The sequence below is a fragment of the Poecilia latipinna genome, unplaced genomic scaffold (genome assembly GCF_001443285.1).
Source record: "Poecilia latipinna isolate Pla-1442-1.1 unplaced genomic scaffold, P_latipinna-1.0 Scaffold1000, whole genome shotgun sequence".
Taxonomy (NCBI): Eukaryota; Metazoa; Chordata; class Actinopteri; order Cyprinodontiformes; family Poeciliidae; genus Poecilia; species Poecilia latipinna.
Window position 1 is genome coordinate 158,192 of NW_015113616.1, and position 23,160 is coordinate 181,351.

Consider the following 23,160-nt stretch of genomic DNA (forward strand, 5'->3'; position numbering starts at 1 on the left):
AGTTTGTTTTACAGCATGAAATGTCTGAATGACTGCTCATCCAACACTGGTGATTCCATACTTTTTGCCAGGGGTTGTATGCACATTTCAGATTAGGAAAAAAAACAAAAAAACACTGGATCATGACTAGAGTTTTTAATGTCAACAGATGCTGCATTCCCAACAGTCAAATTTAGTCAAGTCAAGTTTATTTGTTTAGCACATTTCAGCAACAAGGCAGTTCAAAGTGACTTGCATGATAAAACAATTATGAAACAACCAGCAGACATTTTACTTTGTCAAATGCCATCACCAAAATCATCAAAAATAATCATCATCAACCATGCTGATCAACATTCCAGTTATTATTAATCAAAGGCAGCTCTACAGCAGCTGGATTTTTAGCATTTATTTAAAGGAACTCAGTGTTTCGGCTGTTTTCTGGAAGTTTGTCTTCCAGATTAGGGCTGGAAAACGTTGAGTGATTTATAAAGTAACAGAAGTATTTTAAAGTCTTTTCTCTGATGCAGAGCTGCAAACACTGAAGGACAAGCTTCAGGTAGTAGTCTGCTCTGCCTTTCTTCTTCTACCTGCTTCCTTTAATCACCTGCAAAGTTTATTGATTTTTAAAGCACTTCTTTCACTTGGATGGAATTTCCAAAGATATATGCAACCGTAACTATAAATTTAATAAAAATGAGTCCCTGTTTGACTTTAGTCTGCATATAACATAACATACTTTGCATAATATAATTCAGAAGCTTCTCTAATGCATTCTTATTTTAAATTCCTTCTGTATGGTATACTAGTTTATGTATATTTTTCCTTTTTATAGGTTTATTGTGCAACTGTTCCTGCTGTGTTATTTTGGGTCTTAACAGGGATAAAAACTAAAAAAGCGTGTCACAACAGGGTTCAAACATCAAGAGTCTGATTGTTTTCTTGTTCCAGAACAACCAGCAGCTGCAATGCAGTAAAAGTACTAAACAAATCTTTCCTACAAAGATTCATCTTCAGCATAACGTCTTGCCTTTAGCTAATGTTTTAGATCCATACCTTACATAGTTTATAAAGTGCATATATAAGACTCCCTTTTCAAGCATCTTTTAGGATCAACCAAGGAAAAGCCAGTGGGAAACAACCATTTTACACAGAGCTTGTGTTTACCCTGGCATCACCAGGAGAATGCAATTAAGGTGGAAGCTTTTCGGTTTGCTTTCACTTTTCAACAGACATCATCAGCGATGTCAAATATGCCTTGGGGACACGTGGAAAGAGTTTACCCATCAGAGGAACAAGACATGGAATTAACTGCACAAGCTCTTCTATGAAAATGTTTCTGTGTAAACTATTATGAGTTAAATAGGTATGGAAATAGGCATTTTTCCTCAGTAAATATATTAGTAATATTTGTATTGACATATTTCAGCCTTTGTTTAGTTATATGAAATCTGCCATTCAATAACATTCCCACCTGCAAACTGGGGAAGTGAACATAATCTATCTTCCTCCAAACATTGTGCAATGATATCCAAGGCTTTACACATGTTTTCTTCAGCAGTGGAGTTTTGTGCAGTGTGTGTGTGAGTGTGTGTATCATTATTTCCAACTGTATTAGCCATTTCCAAGTCTTTGTTGACCTCTCTGTGTGTGCTCATTGACTATCGGATTACAATTTGAACCATTATTTTTTATTCATCTGTCAGAAATCTTAGATGATTTCTTTCTCTTTTTTTCTTTTTTAAAGATATTTTTTGGCTCTAGTGGCCTTTATTTGATAGTCAATTGACAGGAAAGTGGGTAATGAGGGAAGGGGGAAGACATGCAGCAAAGGTCGCCAAGGCCGGGAATCAAACCTGCGACAGCCGCGTCGAGGACTAAGGCCTCCATATGTGGGCTGTGCTCAATCCCTGCGCCACCACAGCACAACCCTTAGACGATTTCTGAGCAAGGTGAAATATTCTTTCCACTTTCAGACTCCAATGTTGCACAATGGAAAATTTATGGGATAAGCTATCGTAAGTAGCTAATCCCATGGATTACTGTTTACTAACAGTAATCATGGATTACTGTTTAGTAATCCATGGCAAAATCCATACAAAAGTAAAATTTTCTTTGCTTTTCTATGCAATACTTTAGTAATGGGAAACCTTTAGGTCATCAATTAATGCTAAACCAGCTAAATTGCACATAGCAGGAGATATACTTTCTAAATAATTACTTTACGTATTTAGAAAGTATATCTTATTTATCTGATTTTAGCTGGTTTCTTAGTTTTCTATGTCTACATGAGTTCAAAACTTATTCCAACTCATTTCATTGTCTAATTTGTTTTGATGTTTTTGTATGTTCTTATATATCTTTCATGCCAGAATGGAGCCAATTAAAATTCAGGTGTCAAATATTTCTATTTTTAGATTTACATCTCAGTTGAGGGGTTTTCTCAGTGTTCAGTAACTTCCACATGAAGCTAAGAAGGAAAAAAACACATCTATTCAGAGTGGCGCCCCTGGCTTGGCAGGACACCTCAGCACACTAATAGCATCTGCTGCTAAGAGACCTGTGAGGAATCATCAGACCGCTGCTCAAGTGAACACCTTGGTATGTTTCACACCTTTCATGGGCGGCTTGCTGCAAGGTGACAGGCTGCATTTCAACCAATTCAAACACGAGTTCAGCAAGAGGATGTGACAAAAACTGGGAGTAATTGAGCTAAATATATATAAGCTGTCATGATTTAAAATATTGCAAAATGAGTTGACAAGGTGGCATGATCTGCCTGCCACAGGCAAAAACATAATCAACTGTTGAATGTATTAAATGATAATTAGGTCCAAGCAGCAAAAGTACTGCGAAGGCCTATTGAAATCGTAATGTTTACTTAGCTTATTCTGCCTTTAGCTCAGCTTTTACTTCTAGTGTTTACAATTTTAAAAGGGAACCCATTAAGCAAAATTTAAATTTTTTACATTTTTGTACTTCTATTTGGGTCTCGACTGCTTCTAAAAAACCCCCCAAAAAAATACCCAGCTGTTTTTTGGAAACAAGTTTTTTGGTTTCTGGAAAAAAAGTAGTTTCAAAAACCTTTAGAATGTAACATCACAAATCTACAGGCACTGCCCCGTTACCTAGCAACCCCACCAGAGCCCAGACCGTTACCTAGCAACCCCACCAGAGTCCAGCCCGTTACCTAGAAACCAGAACTCCTCAAGTTTTGGGTTCAAATTCACTAAATAAATACTGCTATTACATTCTAGGCAATAAAATGTTTCCTTTCTTATTTAAGAAAGGAATAGGTTTGTTGTGCATTTGCATCTTTTAATGCATTTCTAATATTGTATAAAAACACAAGTGGTTGAATAAAAAAAACAGTAGAATGTGAATTTTTTTTTATTTGATTAATCATCAGAATAATCGGCTGAGATGTAAAGTACTCACAAATTGTGCTCGAGTAAGCGAAGAACTACTTTAATATATTTTTACTGAAGTAAAAACGTATTTGGTAAAAAGTCAGCTTACGTACTGATCAAAACATTAATAATTTCATATTTAAAAATTACATAATTAGATGGACCAAAACATAAAAGTCATGTTGGTATTTTAAAGACTGAAATTAAAATAATTTATATAGTTACAAACTATCAAAATAACGCAAAACAAACATTTTTCAAAATCTATTTATTTCAAAGTAAAACTTATGAAACTAACAAAGTGTAGGTGTGTATCTGTGTCTGGTGAATTTTTGGTTAAAACATGTTTGTTTTTCATTCAGTTTTACTTCAGTAATAAAATTATGCAAGTAAATGTAAAAATATTCCTGAAAGTATTTTTTTCCCAAAATATTACTCAAGTGGATGTAACTGAGTAAATGTAACCAGTTACTACTGATACCAATTAGTGACATGATCCATGTTTCTGAGCAGTAATTTCCTACCTGGACATGGGAGGGTACAAGCTTCTTTCAGTATGATCTTCTTGTCTCCGTTGATGGCCAGCTCCAGGCTGCTGCACAGCTCCTCGTCCACCATGCTGCTCTCGCTGTCGCCGGACCCATCCGACACGAAGCAGGACAGGTTCCTGTAGCGAGTGCCGTGTCCGCACACCACACTCTGAGAAAAGACGAAAAACGCAGGAGGCGGTGAGTTACTACTGAGTAAAAGATTAGCACTAAAGATCTGGAGTGAGGGTAAAGATGGTTCAGGTGGAGGTTTATTTTTGTTCCAGCAGCTTCTCAGGAAGGACTGGTGCAATAAATCAATTAATTAAATGATGAATTAAAACAAGCTCAATAATTTCCATTTGCATGATTTATCGTTTTTCTCTTGTCTTTCTTAAAATCGGACGACAAAAGTCTAAAGTCTGGTGCTTTCAACATTTTTTGAATGATAATCTTGTTTACAGAGACTTCATAATTCATTTTATTTGTTGTTTTGTTTGTTTAGTATATTTAAAATGTCTTACAGTTCCAGTGTTAAATGTTCATTAAAATTTGAAGTTTATTGATCTTTTTTGTGTTTTTGAATTATTATGCCACCACCACAAAACTACTTGAAAATGGCCTCAATTGTTTATCACAGTAACTTCAGGGATAATTTATTGTCCAGAAAATGTTGTCATCGTGACAGGCCTTTTTTCCAAAAGAGTTTTTAGAAAGATTTATTTTATGGCCAACAAAACAAGTCTTTATTAGTTGTGTTTCTGGTAACTTTTGCCTATTTTCTTTCCCACTTTTGCAGCCAAACACAGGTGGCAAACATCTGGACTTAGCTGAGCTTTACAACTATTTCACTACACAAACTGGCAACTGTTATTTAAATACTCAGTTATAAATTGCCAAGCAAAAGTATCCATATTCACTGATCTTTAACCCTTTTTATCTTGCAGTAAAATCACAAACTAAACTGTATGTCTGACTTTGATTGTGCCATGCTAGAATGTGAAAATAGTTTGATCTGAAACCATTCTTCTAGCTCCATGTTTTGGGTAATGTTCCTCTTTGACGGTGACATTTTCCCCCAATGTTTCTCTTTACCAGTAGTTTCAAGACTGAATGACAGCAAAAGATTTTTCTTTAAACTTTGCTTTTTTCTCTCTCCAATCCATTAAAGTTGCTAAAATAAAAGTCCCATTCAATCCAATCTCTAAAACATGAAGGATGCTGTTGAAACACAAAATCTTACCAAGTATTTTTGGTTTAGTTTCTAATGCAAATATCTTAATTCACTTTAAATACAATAACTTAAAGGAACTTTGCAACAAGCTATAGGAGTTTGTTTTATGTCAATAATTCCTTAAAATTTATGATAAATAGTAGTTCCAATTTAACTAGTACTTTTTCATCCATATTAAAGAATTATTGACATAAAACAAACTCCTGTATATTGCTGGAAAGTTATTTTTGTCTTTATTCAAGTGTACTAAGACCCTTGCACCGTAAGTCAGGGCAAAAACACTTAGTGAGATTGAGTTTTGCAGTGCAGAGGGTCAGAGTTTGAAACAGCTCATCTAATAACAGAAATGACCGTATTTACCTGCTTATAAAACACAACAGAAGACTTTATTCTACTAAGCTTAAGGCACACAGCTCATTTTCCTTGGCAAAGTTATAGGTTATTACTAATGTGTCAGCATTAAATATGCATTAGATTGATTTCTACTGTCCATCTAGCAGAATAACAGTATGAGCAGGAATATGATGAGGTCGTCCATCAATACTAAAGACCATTATTTTTTGAGGATCGCCCTTTTGGCTCCAGCCCTCCTGCTTATTGATCTCAGAGAACAGTCAGAGTTGCATTCCTTGCTGCTGCCAGAGGTCGATGCACTTACTAATATTTAATGTCAGTGGATTTCGGTAGGTTGCAAATGATTTATTGACGTACCTCGACCCGACACTCCGACCAGGGGCTGTACTGCCACTGGTAGCAGGGTCGAACCGGGCAGGGTTTCCACTGCTCCATCTGGGCCGGACACGGCCGGCCGTCGCCCTGCGAGGCCTGAACCACCGTGCGCTGCCTCTGCATCTTACCTGGAACAACAACAACGTTTTCTTTTTTTATACTGCAAAAACAAAATCTTACCAGGAATTTTTGGTCTAATTTCTACTGAAAAACTAACTTACAAATAATTTTTCAGTAAGATATAGGAACTTGTTTAAAGTAAATTATTCCTAATGTTTGATTTTAAAAAGTACTTGTTCTGCAGGCAGATTATTTCATTTGTATCAAGACATTTGTGCTGTCTGAGTATTAAGTGTGATGTACTGGTGCAGAGTTATCAAATAAATTTGTAATTCAGTATATGTCTGTGTTTTCTAAAAAGGAAACGTTTTAAGTCAATTCAGGTATTTCTTCTGTACCTGATTGGTATTTAACTTCAAATGTCTGAATCAGAAGTGAAAAAGTAGATTGGTGCCAGGTGCGGAGCTATTGGGGGACCAGGGGGGGGCGTCTGCCCCCCGGCCCAGGCCCGGATGGCTGCCCATGGGGGCCCAGGTCTGGAGGTGCCAGGGAGGGAGGAATGGTTTCAAGTCGCTTTAATGTCCGATTATAGACAAAGAAAGTGCGCCCTCGCCTGTTCAGAAAGGTGTATGTATTGTTAAAGTGACTGTTTCACTCACGGTTTAGCGAATGTTCTCCCCCCACCCCCATCAACAGTTTCCAGCAGCGCAGGTGATACACGTGAGTGGCCCAGTCATTGGTCCCGCCCCCCGGCCCGACGCCGACTTGTTCCGCTAGTGACTGATGCATCCCTAATTTTGTTTTATAGAATAGAATCTTTATTGTAATTGTAGCATGAAATTTGGGTGCAATTCTCCAGATATTGCACCCAAAAAATTATTATAAATAATTAATAATTACACAAAAAAAGATTATAAATAATTACTGATATTGTACTTGTCCCTTGATAAAATGTTAACTGAAAACTAAAATAGAAACAAAAAAGTGACAAGGTCAAATTGACCACTTAATATTTCAGGTGTAATGACGTATTTTGCATCAGAAACTAGACCAAAAATACTTGGTAAAATTGTGTTTTGCAGTGTATAGAAACCCTTTATATATTTCCAAGCAAATATTTTTTGTGTGCTTAAAAATGTCAATTATGCATAATTGAAGCACTCTGTTTTGAGCCCAATAAATTTAAGCAAGCAGCTTCAGACGCAGTAACCTTTGTGGTTTGCAGCACGGCAGTCATTCTTTCCCTTTGTAAACAACTCATTTTAAATGCATGTGTTTGTGTTGAATGTATTAAATTAATCTCACTGTGAACGACAGCACTTCACTTAATAGAGGGGGGGTTTTCTAAGTGACCTGCGATGCTACTCTTATGCTCTGATGTCTTGATTGGTTCTTGGTCAACCTCAGTGAAATGGCTTTTTTCCACATCAATCAGCGAACCCTGTCTGGGTAAATTTGATGCATCACGTATCCCGTTTGATCTGAGAGCAGAATGGATGTGAAGAATTAGCTGTAAGACTACACAGAACCCCCTTCTCTGACATTTCTGAATTCAGTCCTGCTGTGCTGTCTGTCTCCTTTAAACCACCCACTTGCAAAATTTCACAACCTTCTCTTTTGTTGCATATTCCACTTTTATTTCCACGCAGCCTTCCCAGCAATCCACTCACCCTGGAATGCACCTCTGCCTTCATGCACCACCTTTCAACACAACCCATCCTCTGCACACCACACACTGTCAGAGCTCATATCCGATTCCAACAAGAAAACCTCCCACACAGACTCAGAAACATCTTCAATCAGTGCCCCTTCCTGCTCACACTTCTTTCACCTTACACAAACGTTCAAATTTTTCAATGCAGGGATGCAAGTTATCAATTAATGAGTTGATCTAAAGTTGATTGAGTCTCCATCAAGCAACTGATTTTTCTCTTGTATTTTCTCTTTCCATAGCTGATTAAGAGATTTCATTAAATTAAAATTCATTAAATCGTTACACTATTTTGTGTCAGCTGTATTTAAACAGACTTAAAGCAGAAAATTGTGATTTTCTCACATTAAAATTACATATATTTATAAAATATAACAGAAATGAAACATCTTAAGTTGCTGAATAAAAAAAATAAAAGACAAAAAAGTAAAACGTTGTTCAGATGGTCATACATAAGTACGAACTGTGGTTTCCCTTGAATTAAAGATAAAACTTCGCAACATGAATCGCATTAACTCCCCACAGGTATCGAAATCAACCGTCCATATCGGCGCCATGTTGTTTTTTTTACTGTTAGCCTCCCCCCTTCGTAGCACTTCTGTACTTTTTGAATGAGACGTTGACGCTACTCCGTCATTCAGTTCGGTTAAAAGAAGCGCTATTAAATTGAAACTTAAAACGTTTGAGTGTTTATATCTCGAAACAGACCCGCGTTAAGTGCATTTTTCTACTCACACCGGACTCTTCTTGGACCGTTCCTTTCTACTGTTGTGGGACAGCCGCCATCTTTAATTTCTGCATCAACGGCTCTGGGTTACGGACGCCCTCTGCTGGATGGGGGTCAAACTACAGCACTAAAATAAGGTCCAAGTCTCTAAGCGGATTTTTTTAGTTGATCAATTTGAACTAATTTTAATCTAACAAACCATGAATCGTAATTGTAAGTAAATTAACTGTTTGCATCCATATTTCCATATGATTCGTACATCTCCAAGGAGTGCAAAAAATGCAAAAGAAAGATGTGATGAGAACCAGAAAACAGGAGGAAAAATGAACCTCCAGTCATTGATGCAGAACTGCTTTCTCCTAAAGCTACCTCCTTTTATTTATTTATTTTGCTGATGAAAATTCATGACAAATTTCCTCAATGTTAAATGTTTTCCTGAGCTGGATTCTAAAAAAATAACCAGGATTTGTTTGGAAGAAGCAGATTTATATAAGCAGTCTGATTTTACGAAACAAAGATGAATAAAGATGATTGTTTAATAATAAATGTTACCCTCCAGCCCACAGGTTTGCGAACATTCGGACCAGACCGACCACTCTGACAGCTGGCAGTTGACGGGACACTCGACGGTGCACGAGACATTCATCTGCCAGTTCTTCTCCAAACTCAGCTGAAACAGAAATTATAAATGCAAAAGATGATAAATCATTTAAATAAAAGTCACATCACGGTTGTCAGCAAGCAGAAGTATCTGTTATAACCAAGCAGATGTTAGAGGTGAAAGTTTTCATTCTGACACAAAGCATTATGCTAAAAATGAGCAAAGAGGTGAAAAGGTGTGGTGACAGTCTTCTGGCTAGAAGCTGAGAAGCACTTAAAACCAAAATAAATCCCTCAGCTTTAACCCACAGCAACCTCAGGATGAGAAACTGAATACTTCACGATGAAATATTCAGGCCTAATAAATTGTGATTTGTGATATGGAGAAAATTACTGCCTGGCTCACCTCCTCGCAGAATTTAATATCTACAGATTTGCCGTCACTGCGAACGCAGTCGAGCATCCGGGTCTTGATGCCGCTTCCACAAACGGCGTTGGGGCTCAGCTGACAAGTGCTCCAGTCTGGAGAACATAAAAAGGTTTCTGGCATCAGATAAACCACGACACAATGCAGGAATACTCACATCAGAGCTAAACCTCAAAGATTAAATTAAATAAAAATTAAAAAGATTTTATGTTGGTGAAATAAAATCTGCTCAGAAGAAATTTGGGAATCCAATTAAAAGTTTCTAATCTTTAAATAATGTCTACTGATTGATAATACTCTCATCATAGCTAATAGATACGGATCATACAAAAATCCCAAGGCAATTTTCTTTTTAATATTAAAAACTGGTGTTGTGCTTCCATAATCATGTCTGTGATCCGAGTCAAATCTCTGTTAAATCATTTTTTCATTTTCCATTCTTACTTTAATGTTTTTATTATTCACACAGAGTAAGATTTAACCGAGAAGATACATCCGCTGTTGATAGTTTTTATGCTTTAAATCTGGGCCTCCAACTTTTTTAGTTTATTTTTAGTTTAACTGCTGATAAGATTCTTTTGGCTTTACTCCACACAAGGAGAAAAACATGTTTTTCTTTTCGCTGCATTTCTCTTTAGTCCTTCCCACACACACTTTTTGTGCCAAAAAAGACTTGGATGGCAGCAGAAGTACTCTCAAAAAATAAATACAATCTTTTTTTTTTTTTTTTACAAGAACAGAGATGCCACAGTGACCCATTTTCCAGCTGTGTGTTCAGCCAAGCCAAAGTGTTGTGCTATGAGAAGAAATAAACATTTTATTGTTCTTTTAAATCTGTCAAAATACAACACAGTATGGTTGCATCAAGTCTTCCCAACATCTTTTAAAATTTTTATAATTATTTTGCAGACAGAAACTGGAAATATCTTTTATTTTTGTGGAGCCCAGAAATTACAAACATATTTTAAATTCAACAAGCAAATCAACCACTAGCCCAGGAAAGGTGTTCAAGCTGGTTCTCAAACAAAAACCAGGATGGTTTTCAACAGCCAGACTTATTTACAAATAAATATAAAACACCTTTATTCTTGTATCCTTCATATCAGTTTTTGGTTCCCTTCTAGATTTCATGTGAAACCAGTTGACCAAACTTGCTGGAGCTACGTTCGGGTTGCTAGATAACGGGTGGAACTCTGCTGGGGTTGCTAGGTTACGGAGCTGTTTTGTTTTTTCAAACAACTCACTAACAGTGTCATAGAAACATTAACTTATTGCCAGAAAACGACTAGAAGTTTTTCTTTAAGTGCCTGTGCTGTTTTTAGAAGCAGTTGAAACCGAAATGGAAGTACAAATGCGTTTATTCATCGTAGATTGTGCCGTACCAGATGCTAAGTCATCATCCAAATATGGAAATGCTTCCTGACTGACTGTCATGTAGCTCGTCTGAATTACGCGCTTAAAGTGAAGTGTTTATATCGAGTATATGTCGAGTGTTTATATTTCAAAACAGAAACGCATAAAATAAATTTTGGATCTCACACCAACACCGGACTCTGTGTTGACAATCTCTTTCTCCTCCTTCTTGGTTTTAATGACGGGTGACATCTAAAGTTAAGATGCATTATCGCCATCTACTGGGCTGGAGTGTGGACCAGAGTATATTTATTTTTAACCAACATAATCCCGTTTCCTTTAAAAATTAACAACTGCTTTATTTATCTTGTTGTGTTTAACTAATATCTTATTCATCTTAAAGTCTCCACATCATATTTCCTAAATTCGTATTTTAATTTTTCTCTACTTGCCCTAATCTTTTCACAATGAATTGTTACATGTTCTACAGTCTCCATGTCCATACCACACTCGCATCTAACTGTTGGATGTTTACGTATCAAATATAAACTTAAAGTTAATCCGTTATGTCCGAGCCGTAACCTGTCTTGCTCTGGTATAGCCGCCATCTTTAATTCTGTGTCTGCCTCCGCTTCAGAATGACCAATGGCGCCCTCTTCTGGTTGGTGGCCAAACTACAACAGTGAAAGACGTTCGAAGATTATTATTTTCTCAGGTTCTAATAAAATTGGGCGATTCTTTTGATTATTTAAGTAGCAGAAAACATGTCGCTGTATAAGCCATTTATCCTTTTTGGCATTCATATCTCACACTGCTTGGATGTATTTCACGTTTTCGTACAACTGTCACACAGAAGCTTTTTAAAAGCACACAGATTTAGCAAGAAGAGTAAACACGTATTAGCATTCAGCAGGTTGCCACTGTTGATTTTACCTCCCAACGTGCATGCAGAGATGAAAAGCAGGTGACGGGGAGTCAAGATATACAGTTCATTATAATCCTCACAATTTATTTCCTTTTGTACAACCACACAATGGAAACGTAATGAAGCACTCAAGCTGTGACTAAGCTGTAACCTTTCAGTTTTTATTCAAAAGAATGTTTTATTCAAAACTGTTTTCAGTATTTATTCAAATGGTTTAACAAAAAATATTCCTCAGCAGCGATCACATGAATAAGCCGGCAGCTAAGTTATGTTTAATTGATAAAGAAGAAAAGGAAATGGTACGATTTAAAGTATACCACATCATCTATCCAGCAGTGTAGAATCAAAGAAACGGCTGGCATTTACTGATGCTGCGCGTTCTGACAGAAGCTGCAGGGTTTTTTTCTTCGCTGACATTTAGAGAGCTATACTTTCTCCTCAGACTCAGTCAAATCCTGCACTAGTGACAGGGAAGATCTTCCCAGGACAGAGGGATAATAACTCAAAGCACTCAGCAAATCCAACCTAAAAGCTCAGGAGGATCCATCTGCAGCTGAGACTCCAAGTTACGCCCACTTACTATCTAAACTCTGAAGGAGCCGAAAACCCTCTGAGGACGCACGTTCATTTGTATCAAATCTAGCTCAAGTAGCTCTTATGAATTGGAAAAAAAGTCTTTAGAGGACCAGCTCTGAAGGCTTTGGATAATGACATAAAAACATGAAATTGATACCACTTTAGACAATCAAACGGTTTCAAATTAAGTTGGTTCTGTGTCCTGGAGACTCTAGGAATGTTACATTTTGCAAGTAGTTCTTCTGTGTAGGAGAAAAATGAAACAAAAATCAATCAAACATGAGTCATCACTGCTTTTTTGTTCTAGTTTTGCTTTGTACACAAATGTATAAAGTCAATGTTACTAAATCACACTTTAATAGTGCACCAAGATATTTGCACTAGAAACTAGATAAATACTTGGTAAGATTTTGTGTTTTTGCAGTGATACTCTGATTTTTCTGTGGCGGCTAACAATAAATAGTGGAAATTTTGCTTACTTGCAAATTTTTTATAGACGATATTTAAAATATTTGAAGGAAAATGCAGCTTTAGAAGCTCAAATACCTCAATGCACTGGACACACAACCCACTGAGAGCATTATTGCATTTTAAATTAAATTTGCTGTTTTACCTATTAAAATAGACAGTTATTGATCTTTTTAGAGTGAGTCTGAATCATTTGTGGCTTTCAGCTTTTAGGGGATCAACTGTACGATCCAATAAACAGAAACAGAAAGACTTGGCAGCAAAAAGCTCCTCCTTTCTAAGAAGAATATTGCAGGTTTCTGGAACAATGCGGATCAGACTGTGGTCATAATGTAGAACAAAATGTCTGGAAAAGAACCAAGCATCATGCCAACACAAACATGTCACCCTATTGTCAAACTCACAGGTGGACGTTTGATGATTTGGGTTTCTTTTCAGCCACAGGACCAGAACCAAACTGCACTTATTAAGCTGCCAAGAACTAAAGTACCAAAGTGGTGTAACCGTTTAAACATGAGGCCATCTGTCTGCGGCTGAAGTTGGGCTCTCATCAGAACAACAAACACAGGAGGAAACTACAGCAGAACGGCTGGAAAATAAACAAATCAAGGTCTTTCAAAAGCCTAAAATTTAATTAAAATCAATTTTCAAAGATTGAAAAAGTAATTCAGGAAATTACTGCATCAACTTATTGTAAGTAGCTTTACCACCAACTGAGTGAACGTATCTTTCCTTAGAAACTTTTTCCCCATGACGGTACATATAACGTTTTAAGTATTAAGACAGATGAAATTATCTTCTTTCAGCTTGTCCTGTTATTTCTGGACTCTCTTCTTATTCTTCACTCTGGCACAAAACTTGCTGCGACTGCCAGTAATTTCAGTTGGACATCGGCAAGATATTTCTGACATAAATTACATTTTACAGTTCCTTTTCATCTAAAACCACTCAAATCAATAACCAGTTCCAATGAAAGTTGGTTGGGATTCTATTTCTGTCGTCAACACGACGGGTAAAAGAAACACTAAAAGAAAACCAAAAGTGTGGGATTGAAAGAAGTGGAAGATAAAACAGAGGTTTTTGTTCTCTGGCATCAGAAGAACAGGCAGTCAGAAATTGTCAGTTTCAAATAGCTGCTACCTGGTGGGCAGGAGAAATCAAAAAGTGCATGCTTGGTTTTTGGGAAAGATTTGGGGCTTAGTGGAAGTGAAGATAAGTTATAAAAATATCTATAAGTAGGAACCAACAAACACCTGAGGGCAGGAAAACATGTTCATTGATCTCAGACCTGAGGTTTGAAAACAACTACACTTTATCATATATGGGTTTGTGGAAAAGACGCATCGTACCAAACAGTTCATTTTACTGAACAGCAAACTGAATTATTGGTGAAAACCATATAAATATTGGCAAAATGTACAGACTAGGGTTACATAACATCAGGAAAACATATAATTGAGATATGACTATTGAATATGACGACTGATTCATCCTGACTATTTTCCCATTTTCCAATAACTATATTGACCAGCCTCTTTGTTAGATTCAGCATCTAAACCATTAAAAATATACAACATATTTGGTCATTAGAGTCTCCCCAGCAAGTCAAAAAATTATCATGCAGAATTTGAAAGCCTGACACTTGAAATATAACAGCTGATCAAATATGGCGCCCCAGCAGTCGTCTATGTTTGTGATATTGACACACTGACATCATGATGACAAACAAATTATTCTCTCTACGGACATTTTCAACAATATTGACCAATTCTCTACACTAGTCAGTGAAGAGATTAGTGTAGATACGCTAGACGTATCAATGTTAGGATACGTCTATTCACTGTACAAAACATGGTCATTACATTTTTTTGCACAAAATAATTCTTAGAAAATAAGACTTTAGTCTGGTCAGTTCTGTCTATTTTGAGCTGTTTCAGAGCATCTTGTCACTTAAATCCAAATAAGTTGCTTCTGGCCACGTCCCCAACTCAACATTTACACTCACACGTAAAAATGTCTACAAACAGATGCCCAACTGTACAATCGTACATATTTGAAAAGCAGAAGTGGAGCGTCCTGCGCAACCAACGAGAATGCAGCAAGTGGTTTCCGGATGGCAAGTCAACAATGAAACACTTGTTTTTCCAGTAGCCATTGTACAGAGCATACAGCAGTAAATCCAGCTGACCAAAAGTGCTGGAGCTCAGTTTGGGTTGCTAGGTGACAGGCAGGGCTTTGTTGGGGTTGCTAGGAAACAGCAAATGTGACTTAACAGCTGTGAGGTTTTTGAAACTGCTCATTTTCTAGACATCAAAAATATTAACTTATCGGCAAAAAAAAAAGAAAGTAAGAACTTGGGATGTTTTTAGAAGCAGCTGTGATCAAAATGGATGAATAAAAATGTGCAAAACGTGAATTTAGATCCTCTTTAAATGACTCTATACAGCACGTCTTTTTCTTGCACCCTATTCACGTTAATATAATGTGAATTAAGAATAAACTGATTAGACCAGACAGGCTGAAACAAACAGAAAGAGTAGATTCTATCATTTTGGTGTCAAGACAAATATAATTTTTATCCTTGTACTTCAAAATATAATGTGAATTCAATAAAAAAAGAATGCACAGCATTATGATTGTAAGAGTCCAAACTATAAATAATGCAAAGTGGGAAAGAACTGCAACATGTGTTATTTTAAAAAGACAACAACAAATGTTTGATTTTGATCCGTTCACCTTTGGAAAATCCCTGTGCAGGCAGCGAGTCCAGGCAACATCTAAGATATAAGAGCAGTACAACACCGGGGAAATGTAATTACAGGAAGTGCTGACACAGAAATCCTTGCACCATATAGGAACTGGATCTGGACGGATTTTAGGACATATATGTGATGCATATAAAATACCCACCTAAAGCAGACAAGTTGATTTCGCAGAGTGAAGCACAAAAATAACTTATCTCTCTCCTTTAGCACGTCAAAATGTTCTCATGTTGCAATCGCCCTGAAATGATCAGTGCTTCTTTTCTTTGAAGCTGAGCTTTATAAAGTATTTGGCTGCTGCTCAACGGCGATAACAAATGAACACTTTGTGTGCAATGAGGTTATTTAAGCCGTCTCCCTCAGAGCCAGCGAATGTGGCTGCTGTCTCTGTAATTTCTGCCAGCATCCAGGAGTTTCACCATATGGACGCATTTAGGTTCACACCTTTGAACAATACAGAACCAGGCTTTCCAGAAGCCAAACCTGCCCCCAAAAAAAGGAAATCAGTGATGAGAAATAGCATTTTACTCCCAAATCCGGGGTGCAGTTGCTTTCAAAACAACCTGGGTGTGTTGTAAAAAGCTTCTTTAACAACACAGGCTGAGGCATCGCTCATAAAATAAGCTAACAGAGACGACTGGCTGTTTTTAGCAGCAGAACGCTCGTTGGCAACTCGGGGAATTGCGCCTCCGTCTGCCGAACTGCCTTGTGTCACTCTGGGGACCGAGAATAAGGAGAATGAAGCGAGAAGAAGCGACAGTAAGGGAGGAAAAGCGGAGAAACGGTGAAGGATGGAGTGACTCGAGAAGAGAAGGATGTTTTACCCATAATAACCTCCTCCCATTCATTATGTACAGATACATGTGTTTCTCCGTGCAGGCAGCCAGGCGGATTATAAACGGATTGTAGTCTGGTTATATAAGAGACATGTATTAAGGATGAAATAAGGATCAGTGCTAACCTCAGCTTCTGTCCAGGTTTCTGAAAGTTGAGACATGAAGAAACGACGATGTGGGAGATCGACTCACTCCGAATTACAAAGACTTGCAGGAATTATTTAGTTTTAGGTAAATTAAATAGAAATATTCAGATTTTTTTTTACTGAAATTAATTAACTTTAAGCACAGGTTTTTTAATTTATTACAGGGCAGAAGTTTGACATTTGGTACTGTTTATACTGTTGTAATGTTATGACTTTGTACAGTGAAATGGTGACTTTTGATTAAATGTTTTATGATATTAAACTGCTTTATTAACTAGCTTAAGCTAAATTGTCTTTTTACACGCTGTCCCTGTTTTAAATATACTAATCTAAGCTGCACCACAGTGAACAACAGTCAAGTTTATTAATTAATCTCAACCTTAATATTTCTAGCTGAGTAGCTCTAAATCAAGATTTATTTAAAACCTATATTTTAAACATACCAATATTATTCAAGCTAAACTCTCCAGGGCGTTTTTTTGTGACAACAGAAATGGACGTAAAGTGGAAGGAAAATTATCTAAATTTATTTTGTCCACACCTGAATATCAGATGGGGGAAAATTAAAAACAGTTTCATTATTTACTGATTGCAAACTTTATTCGTCAGCGTTTGCCTCTGTGAATGGTTTGCATTGAATTGTTTAGCATGTATTTGCGGATACAGGCTGTCTCGGGAAACACCTGGCTCTTCACCTGTGATGTTGTAGAAGTAGTTGAAGCAGTTGAGGTTCAGACTGCACGGCTCTCTGTCGGACAGCTCCGGGCACTGCCGGCCCACGCCGGGGTACCGCAGGGCGTACGCCGTCCGCACGCGGCTGTTGTTCCTGCTGCAGGGCTGAAACGCACGGAAACGTAAAATGATGAAACAGAGAGCAACAAGAAATAAATCCAGTTGAGTCGCAGCGGCGAACTTAAATACACGATGTCCAAACAGTCTTCTGAACTCATTAGGGCACATTTGGGTCAACCGTTAGGAGCTCCTTATTAGCGCGTCCAAGCGTAAAGAAAGTCCATGAAACCGCCAATTTTGACCCTTTCTCCCTGTTCCAGGATGTGGAATTTTATTTTTTCCAGCGAGAATCACAGGGAAGCTGAGAAAGAGATTCTGCTCGGCCGGCGACCCATCAGATTCTCCGGGTTTGAAGAACGGAGAACAGTGGGAGAAAATGACAGCCTTCTGAACGGCTCCATTGCTGAAACGATGAATAAAACATGTGCGAAGCCCTGCTGGCGCCACTGCAGACTCCATGTCGAGAAGGGAATTGTGGGAAGATGGGGAGTCTTTTTGAGGGGGAAAGAATTGGTTGTGATTAACAACGGCCTGGTGAAACCAGTGAAACCAGTGAAGAGGATATGAAATATTAGAGAAACTAATGCATATCTGAAATAAGTCTGAGTAATTTAAGAAGGTACGGGTTAACGGCTGCATCCGTCACCATTTCCTTTATGGACGGCCATCATCAAAAACATCAACACACATCATATTTGTTGGTTATTTTGGCTCTAAATCAACTATGAACTGCTGGGATTTTAGTCTTGATTTAAAGGAACTTAGCGTTTTGGCTGTTTTGCAGTTTTCTTGAAGATTGTTCCAGATTTGAGCTGCATAGAAGCTGAAAGCTGCTCCTCCATGATCTCTGCTTTGTTTCATTCTGCTTATTTCAATAAAGCCCTCTAACAGCAAATTTGAGCAGAAGTAGTTTCCAAACAGAATAAGTTATTTAACATATCTGTGGCAGTCTGCCAAATCAGGCGCATTATTCCCAGCTTACATATGCAGGTGTGTGTGCATCATTAAATGCGAGCTGGAGACCTGCTCCGACGTTGTGAGTCTTTATCATAAATCATCGCCGTCCCCTGCTGAACGCGCGGTGAGCACAGTGTAATATAGGTGATGTATAAGCCACTTTGTCTTGCTTCCCCACTTCATGGATCTACTTTATTCCTCCTCCATGTACCAGAAATAACCTGTTGACAAAGATTCACACACTGCTCACGATAATACAGTGCAGCTAAGCTTTGTGTCCTCTCGGCCTGACGGAAAATACTTGTGACAAGAAAAAGATATCAAGATATATCTCAGTGGGCTTGTCAGAGTCGGCGCCTCTGCTAGTGAAGAGTTTAGGGTTGGGAATCAAGAACCGGTTCTCAGGAGTTCAAATACTTGGAATCGTTTTTGGTTCCAAGATGGCGTCGCGGCACAAACGCTCCAAAACATATTTATATTTAACAAAGAAAGACGGTGGTAACATATTCAGAACTTTAATCACAATTAACTGAGGTGGGTAGAGCACATAATATTTTACTAATGTAAAATATTACATTAGTAATATTACTTTAACATATTTTTACTCAAGTAAAAGTAAAAAAGTAGTAGTAGTAGTAGTAGTTTTTATATTAACATATCTGCATGTTTGGTTTTATTTATTTATATTCAGTCATACTGAATTACTTACATTACTCTTAGGTTTACATATTTTATAAATTGTATCTCTTTTGGTTGTATTTGTATTATTAATATTTAACACCTTAGATGGAGTAGCTTGTCAGCGAATAAGCAATTCCACCATTGAGCTCAATAAAGTCTATTATTTCAAGAAATTACTCAAGTAAGAGTAAAAAAGTATTTGGTAAAAAGTTTACTCAAGTAACTGATCAAATTATCATTTAATATTTAAAATTACGTCATCAGATGGAGCAAAATATAAAGTGGAAAATTGAAAATGACAAGAATTCATAGAAGTAACAAAAAAATAACGAAATCAGACAAAACAATTGTTTGTTTCCAAATCAGCTTCTTTCAATAAAAAAAACTTATGAAACTTTAACAGGAACTGCAGGAGTGTCTCTGTGTCTGGAGGATGTTTGGTTAAAACATGTTTGTTTTTCATTCAGTGGGTAGAAAATCCAGAAATTTTACTCAGAGATGAAATACTTCATAATAAAATTACTCAAGCAAACGTAAAAAGTACAACACAGTAAAAAATATTTTAAATGTTTTTTTCCCAAAAAAGTTACTCAAGTAAATGAATTGTAAATGTAATGAGCTACTACCAAACTCTGCCTAAAACATCCTCAATACAACTGATTGGTACAAATGTAAAGCTTTGATATGTTGCTTAGCAACCGTGGTGACTCAAGGGGGCGGAGCTTCCAGCTTCACTTCCTGGTTACTGCGTTAACATTAGCGCCATACTGCATAAATAATCTCCAACATTTACAGGCACAGTCAATAAATTAGAATATATTTTATGACAAGGATCATTTCCTTTAGGAAATCCATTTCATGTTAAAATGATGATTTGACAGAGGGACACAAGTTTTAATTTTGTTTGAATCAAATACAACATGGTTAATATTTTTTTAATTAGAGTTTATTTCCTAAATCATTGTGAATCTATAATGACTCGATAAATTCTTATCCTTTCTGTTGCTAGCGGAGACGCCGCCCTGCCTCCGTCGCTAGCGGAGACGCCGCCCTGCCTCCGTCGCCCTGCCTCCGTCGCTAGCGGAGACGCCGCCCTGCCTCCGTCGCTAGCTGAGACGCCGCCCTGCCTCCGTCGCTAGCGGAGACGCCGCCCTGCGCTGGGTTTGCTCACCATGCTGCAGCGGCTCCAAGCGCCCCAGTCGTTCAGGACGCAGTCCTCCGGACATGGCAGCCGGCTCTCCCTGGCTCCCAGTGGCATCTCCTCCGGGTCGCACAGGTAATCCTCCACGGCCTCCGACGGGCCGTCCACCGTGTTCAGCATGCACCTGGAAACCAGCTCAACCCGTCAGGAAAACCTTCTATATTCCATCAGGACAGTAAACGCTAAACCTCGTAACTAAATATCAGTTTGTGTTTTAAAATCATATATCTGCTATCTGGTTTAAAATGTTATTGCTTAAATACATTGTTTTTTATGGACGATATGAAATTTCTTAAATTACTACTTGTTTTTACTTATTGTTATGTGATGTCTAAGTTTTTAGTTTCACTGGGGAAAATGTGAAACATCATTTTTATTCCTGGTACAATAAATAAATTTGATTAAAATTTTTTTTTACTCAAGTAAGAGTAAAAAACTACGTCAACATATTTTTACTCAGTTAAAGTAAAAACGTTGAAAGAAATTACTCGAGTAAAAAATAATTTGGTAAAATGTCATATAACTTATCAAAACATCAATCATTTAATACTTAAAAATTAAATATTAATTCTACAATTAATTAATTAAACATTAAATTATTTTAATGATTGATTTTAATTAATTTTGATCCATTATATTTTGACAGATCAAAATATAACCTTTTTTATTTTGGTAATCTAAGGAACAAAATGAAAATAATTCACATAAATAACAACAAAATAACAAAATCAGGAAAAAGAAAAATTCCAAATTAGTTATGAAACCTTATCAGAAGCTGCAGGTCTGTGTGTCTGGTGATTTAGTGGTTAAAACATGTTTGTTTTTCATTCAGTGGGTAGAAAATCCAGAAATTTTACTGAAGTATTATGAAAAATTACTTAATTATTATTAAAATTTCTCAAGTACAAAGTAATTTTTTTTCCAAAAAGTTACTCAGGTGTAAATGTAAGTAGTTGCAACCCCGCCCTGATTTTTATTTTATTTTTTTATTTGCTGCAGATACCTGACTTTCCGGGTCTGGACTCCCTCCCCACAGTTCTCCTTCAGATCCACGTTGCTGACTTTCCAAACGCTCCACGGCTCGGCGACCCAGACGTACTGACTGCAGTCGCTCTGGCACGGCACCACCTCATACACCTGAGAGCCAGGAAAACCTTTTACACCTTCATGCTGTTTATAAAACATCCGAGGGTAAAAACTGGACTTTATTTCTTTACACAGTTTGGTCTGGAGAGCAGCAGGTTTGTCTAACACGCAATGATAATTTGAATCAACTTTCTGAAATTTCGCTCCACTAACAGATTATTTATCCAGCTGGGGTGATTTAACACCTTGAAATTGGGTCTCTGTCTCTTTAAGAAGCTCCTGCCCTTTGTGAAACTCCGCCTTCAGGAAGTTATCACAGCATGGCTGCTCTATTAACCCTTAAAAGATGTTTTTTTTTTTTTACCAACGTTTCACTGAGAATCAGCTCCTGTAATGAGCTCAGCAGATGAACAGTTCCACCAGATGTTTGCTGATTGCTGCTGGCTAGTCTGAAGGAGCTGGAGAGGGCAGCTCTGAGAGGTGGAAGCTTGGAATCTGCAACTCTGAGGAGGAGCTGCGTCTTGGAGGCGGGGCTAGGTCCAATCAGGCGTTTTGGACGGCTGAATGGTTGCCATGGAGATTAAATGATTTCTCAAAGATGGATGAAAAAATCAAAGCAAAGCTCCAGGTCTGTTTTTATGAGGGAATAACATCATAACCTGATGTAAAGTTAAAAAAAGTCAATTAGTTTACATAATATGGCTCCTATTAATGTAAAATATACATATTTTTTGTATAGTTTTGGCTCAATTACCGCTGAGTATGTTTTTCTTTCAGCAATTTGCCTTTTATTTGAGTCTGTTAACAATAAATCGATCACTAAATTAGTTGACGATTAATCAGGATTAAACTGATTAATCTGTCAGTGACCTACTGATGTAGGTTCACATGCGAGACACAAGGCGAACAGAGCTGCTCTTACCTGGGCCTGAGGCAGGAAGTCACGTCCGACGGAGTTGTTGTGGATTAAGAAGAGACAGATGGATTAATGAGAGCGAGCTAACAGCTCATAAAGCGCAGAAGCCATGATTAATGCAACATTTCAGAGGACATAATCAGAAAAGCTCTTGGCATAAATACAGAGGCAAACTAAACAGACAAGCTGCGAGGACGGGATCAACACGGCTCTGGGAAGCAGAGTTTTATGTGTTTTATTTTTACAAATTTAAGGAATTCATAAGGAAACTCCATTAATGGAGCTTTAATATGTTACGGTTTCAGGGGATTCACAAAAATGGCAACAACTCAAATGAGATTCACCTTTCAGCATTGATCAATGATTTAACATTTAAAAATTACATCAAAATATAAAGATAAGTGGAAATTTTGGTACATAAAGGTAAAAAATGACAATAATCCATATAAGTAACAAAAAATAACAAATCAGACAAAATAATTTTTTTTCCAAATCAGTTTTTCTCAATACAAAGTTTCTGAAGCTTTAGCAGAAACTGCAGGTCTGTGTCTGGTGAACTTTTGGCTAAAACATGTTTGTTTTTCACTCGGTGGATAGAAAATCCAGACATTTTACTCAAGAGCAGAAATACTTCACAATAACATTTCTCAAGTAAAAGTAAAAAAGTAGTGAAAATACCCCTAAAAGTAATTTTCCAAAAAGTTACTGAAGTAAATGTAACTCGTAACATTTACTGACTTCCTGTCATTGCAGCACCGTTCGGAAATGATCAACATTTGACTTCTTGTCTCTGATGGTTTCCTTCTGCGCACCTGGTTGATGTGGTCCAGTTTCGGACACGGCCGGCCTCCGTTGTACGGTTTCTCCCGAAGCCACTTGGAGCGCACTTTCACTCCACTCCCACAGGACTTGCTGCAGCGGGACCAGTTGGACCACTCGCTGAGTTTACAGTCCGATGGGCAGGGGATTATGCACGCCTCCTCGATGTAACCTGACAGGCAGAAACAACAGAGGAGGGGCTTTAATTATACAGCAAGTGGGGCTCATCGCTTTTCTT

The 23,160-nt window shown here is 37.5% G+C and overlaps 1 protein-coding gene across 1 annotated transcript in view; it reads right to left on the minus strand.

Annotated features, from left to right (window-relative positions):
- Positions 1 to 23,160, minus strand: part of thsd7ab (thrombospondin, type I, domain containing 7Ab) — a gene marked incomplete at its 5' end in the record, with an annotated part of 94,211 nt that overhangs the window by 23,900 nt on the left and 47,151 nt on the right. The window contains 9 exons of the mRNA XM_015050594.1: positions 3,914 to 4,088; positions 5,862 to 6,007; positions 8,930 to 9,047; positions 9,384 to 9,499; positions 17,166 to 17,307; positions 20,072 to 20,225; positions 21,105 to 21,238; positions 22,110 to 22,115; positions 22,916 to 23,094. Of these exons, the coding sequence (XP_014906080.1) occupies positions 3,914 to 4,088; positions 5,862 to 6,007; positions 8,930 to 9,047; positions 9,384 to 9,499; positions 17,166 to 17,307; positions 20,072 to 20,225; positions 21,105 to 21,238; positions 22,110 to 22,115; positions 22,916 to 23,094 (1,170 nt within the window). The remainder of the gene's footprint in view (positions 1 to 3,913; positions 4,089 to 5,861; positions 6,008 to 8,929; positions 9,048 to 9,383; positions 9,500 to 17,165; positions 17,308 to 20,071; positions 20,226 to 21,104; positions 21,239 to 22,109; positions 22,116 to 22,915; positions 23,095 to 23,160) is intronic.